This window comes from Tauraco erythrolophus, chromosome 11 (assembly GCF_009769465.1).
Source record: "Tauraco erythrolophus isolate bTauEry1 chromosome 11, bTauEry1.pri, whole genome shotgun sequence".
Classification (NCBI taxonomy): Eukaryota; Metazoa; Chordata; class Aves; order Musophagiformes; family Musophagidae; genus Tauraco; species Tauraco erythrolophus.
In genome coordinates, this window is record NC_141475.1 from 12,718,110 (window position 1) to 12,730,798 (window position 12,689).

At 38.0% G+C, this 12,689-nt stretch overlaps 1 protein-coding gene across 5 annotated transcripts in view; it reads right to left on the bottom strand.

Moving 5' to 3' along the window:
- TFDP2 (transcription factor Dp-2) overlaps positions 1–12,689 on the bottom strand; it is a 47,055-nt gene that overhangs the window by 6,303 nt on the left and 28,063 nt on the right. For 4 of the 5 annotated variants that reach the window (XM_086618653.1, XM_086618652.1, XM_086618655.1 and 1 more), the window contains 3 exons: positions 11,087–11,238; positions 6,643–6,809; positions 559–664 (listed from right to left, as the gene is read on the bottom strand). In XM_086618653.1, the coding sequence (XP_086474779.1) occupies positions 559–664; positions 6,643–6,809; positions 11,087–11,238 (425 nt within the window). Of the gene's footprint in view, positions 1–558; positions 665–6,089; positions 6,316–6,642; positions 6,810–11,086; positions 11,239–12,689 lie in introns of those variants that run through there. The other variant, XM_086618654.1, reaches the window with a different exon arrangement.

A 12,689-nucleotide genomic window follows, 5' to 3' on the forward strand; every position in this document is an offset into this window, starting at 1 on the left:
CTTCCAGTTTTTTAAGGTACAGGTAACCTCCAAGCAAAGCATGGTTGTTGAGGTGTGGCCTTTTTGGATTTGTTTTCTGGTAGCGGTGGTGGTTTTTCATTTGGTTGGTTGGTTTTCAATTTAAAATTATGATTAGACTGTGCCGACTAAACTTCTTTCATGAGAGCTTAAGCAGTAGTGTGTTTAGACACCAAACATTCTTTTGTATTTTTCGGAGGTATCACAGGCTTTTTTCCACATGTAATTCCCTATTTGTAGTCCGTGCCCAGGCAAGAATTTAAGGTTAATCAGGAAAACTCTGTCCTTGTAATAATGGCTTGGAAGTTACTCTGTTCTTTCGAAACAGCTACAAAATAGCTAGTATGTTCAAAATTCAAAGCATGTTGATTTGACCTTTCAAATGTAATTATCAAGACAGACAATAAGAGACTTTTTCACAATCAAAAATCAACCATAATAGAAAACATCTCATTTCCTGCATGTAAACTGTATGAAACAGGGAGGTTACTGAAAGTACCACCAGCATGTATCACTATCCTTGAATAAAACTTTATTTACCTTGATTTAGTATCAGAAGTGCCTCCTGCTATCTCTAAATGGGAAACTGCTTGTGCTGAACTTGAAAGGAACCCTTGGTTTATCCATGAAAATCCTGTAGACATATCTAGAAGAAAGCATAATTGTATTTATGATTGTTAAATTTTTTCTTTCTTTTAGAATCTTAAACTTTGCACTCTCTTTGCAGTTAGGATTCCTTAGTTTAGAAGAGAAGGTACTAGTAGCTGGAGTTGGTTTTTATACTATAGATATGTCATGTTTAATCAAGATGAAATTACATATATACACACCCTGCAGTGTTTGTGAATGGACTCAAGCCTTCCACTCAGAACTGGGGTTATTTCTGTGAAGCTTTTCCCTCTGAAGAGAATTCCCACTGCAGATGACCCCCGGCTAGGAGCCATATGCAATCACGGGTACCTAAAATAGAGTGTTGGAGTCCTTCATGGAAACTTACTGCTACAGATTGATCCTATCCAATGCCCTAATAGCTCTAAGGGCCTTTGCTGTTGCTTTTGGTGAAGGTATAAATGGAATTGTACTTGTCAAGATTGGGGATACTGCAGTGAAGCCACCAAGGCAGTGTGCATTGTTGTGTGTGTTCTGATGGCCAAAGGCAGTTTCACTGTAGTGGTTTCACAGCTGGCTGTAACACAGCTTCCTCGTCTATTCTGACACTGACTAGAGCTGGCCATCAGCTGTGGACATGAACAGACTATGTCGAAGGTCTTCTGCCAAGAGGATAAGAGAGTGAGCTTGTATCTGGACTGTCTAGTTCTTTTTTCATGGTGCTCACATGTGCTTCCAGATGGATGTATTAAACCCGGAGTTACAGCCCTTACTATTATTTTATTTTCTTCACCTAAAAAACCCGTTCTGTACTGCATGATGGCAGTAAAATGGGATTGCGCTATTCATATTTTATCTAGAGTTGTTCTGTAAGAGCAGCTAAGAAGAATAACTAAACGTGTTTGTTACATACGCTTTCTCATTTGTCCTTCTGTGTTCCTGTTAAGCATTGGCTCCTTGGTTCGACAGTGTACTGTCTAGCACAGGGACTGTTTTAAGCAGGTTGTCAGAGCCATGCAATTTGGCTCACCATCCATTGAGATCTACAGGCTACGTTGTTTTGTGCTGCGGAGACTTGTTAGCAGCAAGGTATTTAAATGACACATTACAAAGTGTGGCTAGCAAGGTTGGTGTTCCTGCCAGCAGAGTCTTTGGAATTTAACAGAAAACATTAATAAGTGGCAGCTTTAGGGTGACCGATGAGAACAGATGAATATGGACAAGCTGGATGGCATCCACTAAGATTGCCCTAAATGAAGGTTTGTTTTTACAGAGAACACGTTCTGGCAGTCTCCTCCTGCCTTTGCAGGAGGCGGCCAAACCACTTGGAGTGATTGCATCGTATTTAGACTAATAAAGTGGATTAGGATGTATCGCAGTGTTGTTTCCTGGTCTTTTGAAGGGGTGTACCTGTGTGTACATGCGTAATATTCCAGAAGAATAACAAGTCACTGCTAGTAATCTGGCATTTTATTAGCATTTTGGGATAATAGCTAGCTAGCTTTTCTTTTTGAAGGGGAAGGTGAAGGAAAGTATGGATTTTACACATAAAGTGGAAAGATGATTCATAGATGCATATCCCTGCCTTGTACTTTCATTGCCTTATTTTCTAAATTGTATTTTCCAGTGGGCTCTGAGAAACTAGGGAAAAGAGGAAGTTTGTGACAGATGGGGACTTTAAGAAGCTATTTCCAGTCTGGAAAGGACTGTCAAAACAGAAGTTTGCCTACAATGAAAGGACTTACTACTTCTAGCAGAGTAATATATTGCTAATAGCTAGACTTATGAACAAGGGAAAGCAGCTTGGAAAAACCTTCCGAAGGTGGTACAGTCCAATCCAAGAGTGGCATCCTTACCATGAACTAGGGGTATCTTGCAGGAGATACGCTTGGTAGAAATATGTACTTCACATGAGAAGGCTGTAAAGGAATACTCTTGGTAGCCTTTAGTAGTTAATGCAAAAGCACTGCATAGGATTATTGTTGATAGCTGAACAAGCTCATTCATTCAATGGGTACTCTTTTATCTTCAGCTCCTCTGCTCGCTGCTTTACTGGGATACAAGTGAGATGTTACCACAACTATTAGTGCCTCAGAATTTTTATTTCCTGCTTTTTTTTATCTGTAGTCTCATTTCTAGGCATAAGGACTCAACTGACAAATGTAGGACTTAGTTTTGCATTAACTTGCCTGTATTATATGCCTGGCTTAAATGGCACAGGATGTTACTTTGGATATGGTTCTACAAGAGTTTATGCTTGTCTCAATCAGGGGTGTATTTCTGCTTATCCATCAATCTATCCCTCCGTTACACTTGAACTGTTCTGGCTTGAGCTCTTAGCCAGATAGTTCTACTTGCTAAGTTGTCAGAAGCTCCTCTGTCAGATAAAATCCGTGCAGTTTAGTACCCTGAACCAGCTCCGGAAAAGGGCAGAGGAAAGTAACTGTGTCAAAATGAAGAAATGGGCAGGAATGTGTAATTAGGATGGTGACCCCAGGATGCCATCTTAAGCTGGTGTGTCATGTTAGAAACAACATTGCTCCTTTCATAGTAAGAATCTGGCAAGTATTGTGGCTGTAGCGCAGACTGCTGCACGTCAATCACTTGTTCTGGATTACCTATTTAGCTAAAGCAACACTCAATGTTAACTTCTGCTGTAAGTTATGGTTAAGCTGCTGTATCCTCTGCTGTTGCTGCCTTTTGAGAAACAAGCAGGAGTAAGGTCAAATCATGTCAGTTTTAGAAGTCTGCATCAATTACGACAATCAAGCAAGAGAAAAATGTGTTACGAACATCATTTAAGATATATAGAATATTTTTCTATATGCTGTTCATATGCCTTAGCTTCTGCTGATTTCAATGGCAGACACCTGGGGATCATACCAATGTAGTACTTAAAATACATATTAAAAAAAAAAAACAACACTTTTTCGCTAAAACATCATGAAACTGTAGAAAATATAGAAAACACTTTTATCAAATGAGAGCACTTGAAGAATGACTAAAATACATGATCTTCCAGAAGAGAAAATAAACTAATAAGGTTTTGATGCACACAACATCAATTCAGCAGTTCCAAGCAAATTATTTGGCACGTTTAATGCAACTAGAAGTTGCTATTTTTTAAAAGCTGAGATGGGCTTTTTTGTCACTTTTAAATTTCTTTCATTGAACTGGTTTAAACTTGGATTCTTCCAACTGTTTCTCCAGTCCTATTAGCAAGCATTACAATACAAACTATTGCTAGTGTTTGGAAGTCAGTGATTTCCTGAAAAAAAGACCAGACTAAGGTCAAACAAACACTGCATAGGAGATGACTTACCTACTTAAGGCATATTAGAACAGGATGGTTTCTACAGCTGTTGAGTTCATGGAGTCAGATATTGTGGGAGGACTTTAATCTTGATTGTAATAAATCTACTCAGTGAACAAATAAGAGACCTTGATTTGTGCTTCTTGTATAGTGGTAATGGAAGCCAGCGTACTTAAAAGTGCCATCATGAGAGGTATGGAAGTAACCATGAATTCTAGAAACCGGTGATGAGCCTTCCATTTCACTACTCTTGCAGTTTAAGAAACAACGTGTAAGACTGCCAAGGTTAAAACGGGAAGTTATACTTACCCAAAAATATGTAATTGGGGAAATGCTGGCTTTCCAAGTATTGCGCCAAACATTTAAATCTGTTTCCCTTGTTTGTCAGTTACTGCCATTAGAAACCTCTGCTATGCAATTCATACCCTTTAACTGTAGATTTGTGTTGTGTAATTAGGTAGCAAGCAACAGATAGAAGAAACCTTTAAAATGAACATATGTGCTCTAGTAACTACACTCCTGGACTAATTTTTTCAGAGGCTGAAACAGCTGAATGCAACCCATGTCTGAAGAGAACATCACCTGCCTCAATGCATTTTAAGTGAAAAATAAAATCAATGCATTTCTTATGATTAAAATTCTAGATAGGTTTCTGGCTGCTGGTCTGCTACTAGGCAAATAACCCTAATCACAACATGATTTAAGAATATTCAATCTTAGAATCTGTTCATTTCTGTTTAATTTCTTTGAAAGAGAGTACTAGTTTCTCACTTGCACAGGAACATCACAGTTGTTTTGCCTTACTGCTTTCAATAAAAAACCTCACCAGCAGTACATTGCTGTAACTGAGGTTTTTCAAAACAAACTAAAATGAACTACTAATCACTAGTTTAGACATGTACATTAAAAGCTGGTTTTACTCAGTAAATAGTATAATGATAGGTTTTTGGCACATGTAAAGAAGCTCTATTCTCTAAAGACAAAATAATGCAAGTTTAAAATGAAATAGAAATTTTAATTTGCCCCTTGATACATGACAGTAATTAAGTGCCTTGAAGACTGCAACACTATTAAGAGATGTGGGTTCTGCTCCTTCCGCCTTTTTGCATCGACGGTAAATCATGTGGTGAGTAATTTTTAGTTGAATGAACCTGCAAGGAACAAATGAAGAGTTCCTTCAACTTCTCTTTTTGGCACCAGTGCAGCCTTATAAAGACTTGCTGTGTAATTTCAAACTTGACCAAAATTAAAATATGAAATCGTAGTTTTAAAACCCACAGGACAAGGGGACCAGGAAAACACAAGTGTTGGTAAACACAAGCGCATTTGATGTAGTCTGAAATGTTAAGCCATTTCAAATGTACTAATTTTAGTAACTGTAACTGAATTCTAATTTATATCCAGCAGTATTTTGATATCACAAATTTTAAGAAACTGTTTCATTCTTAACTCTCTCACATAGTATAATCAAGAATCAAAACCACCTACTCAGCTTCCTGAGTACTTAACTATATTTTTCTTAGGAAAATAAAATAGCCTTTTAAATATAAAGCCTGCATTTAAAAGATCCTGTCATGAAGATTAAATGTTGGCAACAGAAAGGAGTAAACTTTAGGGAAGTTTTAAAAAAATTAAGTCAAATGTTCAAAGTTTCCAACCTCCTGTGTGAAAGAGTTTTATACTACTGTAATTTAAACAAGACAAGCCAAGTTAGTATAGAGAAGTCAGGGCAATAGCTGTGTTCCCCCTTTCTTCAAAAATGAAGATCTGCATACAGAAGTTCATTGGGTAACACTTCTTTTACAGATTAAGTCCCTCCAGAAACTTGAGAAAATGCTGGGCTAAGTTTCAGCTTTGGGCAGAGCAAGAAGAATGCAGTCTGACAGTAACTAAAGGAAGTGAGTACAAATTTTAGCAGCTCTAGTCCAATGATGCAACACTGAAGGAGATCTAGGTTTGAGAGTATTTAAGTGTGACCTGTTCAAATAGTATGACTAGGGCAGGTAAAAGCCTCTGCATGGGACACCTGTCCTGGAACTCTTTGGAGCCTCTTGCTTTATTTAGAGAAGCTCACTTCTCAGATGGCACCTGCTGGCCAAGTGTTATCTAAGTCTCACTGTTTTACACGTTAAGTAAAAGTGTAGAAATGACTGGACACACGAGAGCCTACCATCCCTGCACTGAGAGTACACTGAGCAGGTCTACACGGACAGACAGAGATACGGAGAATTCTTAGCAGCGCTCACCTACCTTAGGAAAAGTCAAGTGTGAATGCAGCTGGGTCACGTATGGATTACACTCAACCAGTTCAAGATGCTCTTTTTCTTTCCTTGTCCTCCTCAACTTGGAAAGAGCTGCCTTCATCCAGTTTGCTCCTCCACACATCCACAGTTATTCAAAATTAATACTAACCCATGAAAATCTGTTCTTGGTGTCAATTTAGTTATTTAAGAAGTAATTTCTTCATAACGCAGCTCACTCAGAAGTTTGTTGTTATAAATCAGTGTGAATTAAATTTATAGGACTATGATAAACCCTCCAAAGTTAACTGTAAAAACAACTCGTTTATGTACCAACCCTACTAGCTCACATGTAACTTCAAACGTTACGTACCTACATAGATTAACATCACTAAATTTGCTTCAGTTAACTAATGTTACAAATTTGATCAGGAAAAATATTTCAAGTCTCATCTAACTTACCTGTGATGTAGCCTTCTAAAGCTTTTGGCACCAGTGATTTTGCAGTCCTTAGGTCCTCAGCTGAGCATTTGCCTGCCTCAAGCCCAAAGGACATTCCCATTCTCTTCAGCACCTCACTGTCGTCATGAATCTCAAAAGCGTTATCGAAATTAAAGAGGTATTCAAATCTGCATGTAAAAAGTCAAAGTGAGATGGCTTAGAAAAGAGCACAGCTATACCTTTTTCTGCCTATTTTTCCTTGTTTTTGGTATCCACTGAAGTGTCTAGATTCTTTGTTATCTGTAAAGGGTTCTCAAAGAAAAAAAGGTGCAGCAAACACTTCTCTTCTGCTCTGTGACTGGCATGCTTACAAGGTTTAAAACGGCACTTTCTCAATTAATGTAACTTCACCACTGTAGGAAGAAAGTCTAAAATTTTCTACCTCATTAAACAGATTCAAAGGGGAAGAGGGAGGCTTCACTAAACATGAACCCTCACTTGTACTAAACTGAATACTTTTAAAGGTCACCTGCAGCCCTGGCATCAAAATAACTATTTTGGTTTTGCTTCTTTTGCATTTCACTTTCTGTTCTAATGTGCAACACTCCTCCTGTGAACTGACCTATTTTCCTTGGTATAACTTTGCTTTTTTGACACGTTTGGATGCAGCTCACAAAGCAGTCTGTTCAGAGTCCTGTACGTTCACAACTTACCATTTCTGCTGCAGGACTCTCAAAATGTTTTTCATGGCATATAAAAGCGGAAATAGTGATATAAACTTAATATAGCTTTAAGAAAAGCAGGGGCATCTAGACTGACCTAATGCTATGATTACAGGCTATTAAAAGCCTGGACAGCACTGGTCCAGGGACTACAATATAAGGCTAGTTCCCAGTGCCTCATTTTGTGCTCACAAAACCTTTATCCCAGGAAAAGGAACCCATCCATGAGAAACCATCTTTAAAAGGAAAGTCACCAGCTGTCCAAGCTGGTGTTACATATGGATTTTCTTGATAGGTTTTATTAATACTCATTTTCTTATACCTTATCCAATAACTTTGGAAAAGTTCCATCTTTTGTGCCTAGACACAAAATTTTCATCTAGAAATCTACACTGTTTGTAATAGGTGTACTCGTCAGTTACAGGCATCATTTCTTTTGTGACTCATACGGTATTATTGTGCAGCTATATTTATTTAAGCATAACCACATTAAAAGGGAAAATAAGATGTGTCACTATACCTTTAACTGGTACAATTACACTCCTGCTACCTAGACTGGTGCAGCTCAAGACATGCAACTGTGCTTACAGAAACAGGGGATGCGAGACCACTGTCACACCACGTCACTACCAGCAAGCTGTGTGCTAAGTAACAACTGAATTCAGCATTTATGGTACGGGATTAAAGGCTGTATTTATGGATAGCTCTGCATTTATCCTCCCATGTGTTGTGGTCAAATACCAGATGTTCGAAAGGAACGCAACTCCTTTTTGCCCCCTGCAAGTTTCCAAAGAATCTTAAAGAAATACAGTTTCTGGTAACCTGCAGCCTCTACCTGTCTACCTTTGCCATTAACAGCTATTTGAGGGTTTTCTTTCAGGGACTTGACATGACCTCTTTTTGACTTGCACAACATCAAGTGCTATGATCTGCACAGACTGTTACAAAAACACTTGAATTCTTTTTGTCTAAAACTTGTCACCTGGTATCTTCTGTTAATGTCTCAAGTTTAAGAAGCAATTCTGTACAGCTCTTCTCTATGCACATTCCCCCGTGTCATCCATGATTTTACAGACACCTATGAGTCCACTGTCTTCTCTTTTTGAGGCCAAAGAGTCCATCTGTTCCTTCTGTAAAAGCCTTTCCATAGCTTCAGTCATGTTGCTGCCTTCTGTGCCTCTCTTCTGGTGATGCTGTACTTTTTCCAACAAGACAGCACAGAGTATTCCAGATAAGAGCACTATACTCATCTAGTTTAACATTGTATTCCTTGCTTTTTTTCCCCTAGTAATTCCCAGCATTATTTTGGCTGTTATTGAGAAATCAACTTTTGTTCTCATAGAATGATCTACTGTGCCGCGATCTTATTATTTAGTGCTAAAAGCCAGGTCCACAGGCCAATAGAGTTCCTGTCCGTTTCCCATGGTAATGGCAAGTTTGATCAAGAATGAATTTATTTTGGATTTTTTGCTCTTGCAGGCGATTCTTTCTCTAGAACATCTCTATTCTAATAGGAAGTGCGGAAGATTTTGCCATTGGAGATACAATGCTGTACATTAGAAAAAACATGTAGGCTCTTGTACCCTTAATTTTCCAGGTTTCTGATACGTCTGTTGTGTGTGAATGCTTCTTTAAAACTAGGTATTCTGGTTTCTCTCTTCTTTATCCTAAGATCAAGAGCATTTACATAGAAGCACTAAATACATTTTTCCTGTTTAAATGAGACTTACTTGTTCAGATGTCTCATCTTTTCAACATAATTTTTAACTTCTTCCTTTTTATCTGAAGGGTCTGCTTTTCTTTACTCCAGCTTCAGAAATGTCATTCCCAGTACGTTGCTTGTCACCTGTCTGCCTTCTCAAACTTGAAAAAAACCTTGCCCAATAACCTCTTTGTTTAACGTGTAAGAAACTTCATTCTATTTTGTCTGAAGCCTGTCCTTGCATAAGAAAAAACTGAGAAGACAGAAACCTATGTTCCTCATGATGCTAAATCCCCCTTATATGTACCACTGTTCCAAGCAATTATTTTCTTTTGGAAGATGCTCCATAAATAGTTTTGAGTAGCTAATGCTGGGAGTTTATCTGTTCATTGGACTTTCTAATGTCACCTGCTGCTGCATCATAAATACCAACCAACCAATGCTTTATATAAATGTTATTTGGGAGAAGAAAAGAAAATGGAAGCCCATTACAACAGTGGGTTATTAACTGAGGCTGAAACCACATGAAGGGCCAACACTCAAGTTGACCAGTAATAGGGTTAGACAGCACAAACACTCTCCAATGAAATACAGAATTTGAGTTCTCCAAACTGAGACCACTTTTGCCAGCTGCTTTATTTAGCAGATCGATGTAACAGTGGTTTAAATACCAGCAGTTTCTGGCAGTGTTTATCTACATACTGCTGCTGCCACTAGTCACTTGCACAAATAATAACCACAGTGAAAAGCTTTTTTTAATTTGGGTTGTACACCTAATGATCTTCAGATGATAGTAGTATTGAGGCTGGGTTATATAAACTGAAATATCAACAAATTAGGTAGTTTTGGTGTGCTCAGTTTTAGCAGTAGTGTTTTCTTATAGTTTGAGATTGTAGAAGTGTGTTAACCCTTCTCTAGATCCCAAATACCAGTTTAAACACTGGCAACTTCAAAGCAGCAGTTCTGAAGTTTCAGTACGAAACTGTTCAACTTTTTAATGACTTAAAGCCTAAATATAGAGCCCTGTTTAAGAGTACAGTAAGAACTGTATAGTATGCCTATAAAATGAGGATATAGTTAAGCTAAAACAATATCCATCCCAAAATTCACAACTTGCTGAACTGCAGTGCTGACAGGAGTATTCCAAAAGCTCTGTCACCGAATGTACTGGACTTCGGTCTTATTTTCTACAAAAAATTGAAGTTCAATAGTACTGCTTTTTTGCATGTTAGTGCCTAGGTTACTAGAGACTGCCTATTTTTGCTGTATGCTAATTGACATGAAGTTCAATACAGGATTTGTATACCACAGAGTGGCACCTGTAATCTACAGTATTAAAGCAAATCCAGCTATTTTCAGCTAATAAACTAGGTGTGATCCAATTCACAGTTAACGAAACAGTGCCTCATACTTCCAGCTATTATTTTTCACAGGATGACATGCATAATCACACAGAAGTACATAAGTGGAAGATTTTCGTATTAATATGAGGACAACTGTAGCAGTTTGCTTACAAAGACAATACTACAAATTTCTAGGTAATTTCCTTCCTTTTATTCTTTCAAAGAGCTAGGTGCAATCTTTTTGCTCTTAAAAGACACTTTCAAAGTTGTTATACCACCTCTAGGATGTTACTTTGTGTTACGTTCACCTTGTGTTTCTGACTAAATACATTTATGGCATGTTAGGAACACGAATTAAGAAGCACTACTGCTTCGTTAAAGGCTAGTGCTGTCCTTGGATATCATTTCATTCAGTTATTTCTCCAGGGCTGTGAGCGCTCTCTGAAACGTCACTCTGAGGTGCCTTTTACAACAGCACAAGTCAGCTTGTTTTACCTAGTGGCTGTAAAGAAGTGTTGATAAACTTGTTCCTGTTACTACTGCAGTTGCATTAAACATTTTTTAAAAAAAACAAAACATCCCCCTGAAATGACAGTAGTGAATTCAAATACATAATTACTTTTAGTAAACTATTTTTCTAAAGAAAAATTCTAGTCCACAAGAAAAAAAATCTAAAAATTGATTCCATAAACACTCACTTATCACTTGATATGCTGCAGTCTATAACTGTTCTTTTGCTAGTGTTGACTATTAAGAAAGGCAGCTGTATTGTTGAGTTCAAAGCTGGAGGGCCTTGATTTTGTTGTTCATTCTGCTGATTTCTTTGTACCAAGTTTTTGAATGCTATTTGCTGGAGAAAGAAAGAAAAAATGATCACTGACAATAAAAGAGAAGACATCAGAATGCCCAGGAAGTGGAACTTCTTAGCTCTTATTTCCTAACTCAATACCTCCAGTAATTTTCTGTCAGAAAGTTAAGTTGTGGCCTGACTTCTTCTTTGCACTAGTGAAGCTCACCAGGAACAGAAGTTACAACACAAATTTTTCACACATATCCTAACGGCTATGCCCCCCACCCCAATCCCTGGAGAAGAAACCAGAAGAGAGTGATAAAGCTTGGTGGAGAAGGCTTCCCCATTCCTCTATGAAAAGGCACTGGAGTCAGAGGCCGTCTCTGGTATTTGATGTGTGTAATTACCTCAGACTCAGAGCTAGTTATAGTGAAACAAAAGTTAACAGAAATGGCAGCATTCCCCCACTTCCCATGATCCATATTCTCTTCCCCTTCTCATCCATCACCCTCTTTTCTCTCCTCAAAAGAGTTAGTTTTGAAATTCTCCCCTGAAAGTTGTTAAACAGATTTGTGGTATCACTCGCTCTCTACTGAACTCTTGTATCTCTGACTGCATGTGTATGAAAATATGCGTTTTTAGGAAGTGTTTTTTGAGGGATTGGAAGTCTGTGTACTTACCCACTTTGAGGCACTACTTATTCCCCTTAAGGGGAAGATGGATAGACAGAATGAGTCTCAAAGGACTGGTAAACCATTTGCCAGTGAACATAATCAAGGAAATAATGACAGCTGTAGATAGTAGGGAGTGCAACTCTGTCATTTTCAGACTAATAATTAGGAGGGCCCGAGTTGCCTTTTTTCACTAGGATAATTTCACATTACTCTTAGAGAAGCTGCTAATTTATTATGTCAGACAGGATCAGAATTGTGCCCTAAGTAGAGAAACTGTTCCTGATGATGGAAAAAAGGAGAAGCATCAAATATTTAAGTTTCAGTGCATATGTAATTACATGAAAATTGTATCAATACAGTTGCACCAGGAAGAAAATAGACCCTTATCACCTGTTTGCATTTAAATTACTGAAAGTCTGCACAGACCAAAGCACTTAAGAATGCTCATAACTATTTATAAAATGTTACTTTATAAGCAAAGATGCATTTTAAATATATTTCTGCAATCAAAGCCAAAACTCTAGTCATCTCAAAGGTGCATGTCAGAATGTAAGAGAGCTGGATTTGCCAGTCTTCCATTTTTAGGATCCAGAAAGGTCATCTCCCCGAAACAACTCTGCACACATTTACACAAGTTCAGCTGTAAATTTCATAGCTTAGAATCAAAGAGAAATTTTGCAATAAGGACTACTTAGAGAAGGTAACTCTGGGAGGACTTGGAATCAACAAAGGGGACCCATGAGTTGTTCCCATTCCCACTAATGTTGACAAAGCCTCAGCAGAACACTTAAAAAACCTTGTGGCATGCAGATGCTGCACACTGTTTTACAACAGGTA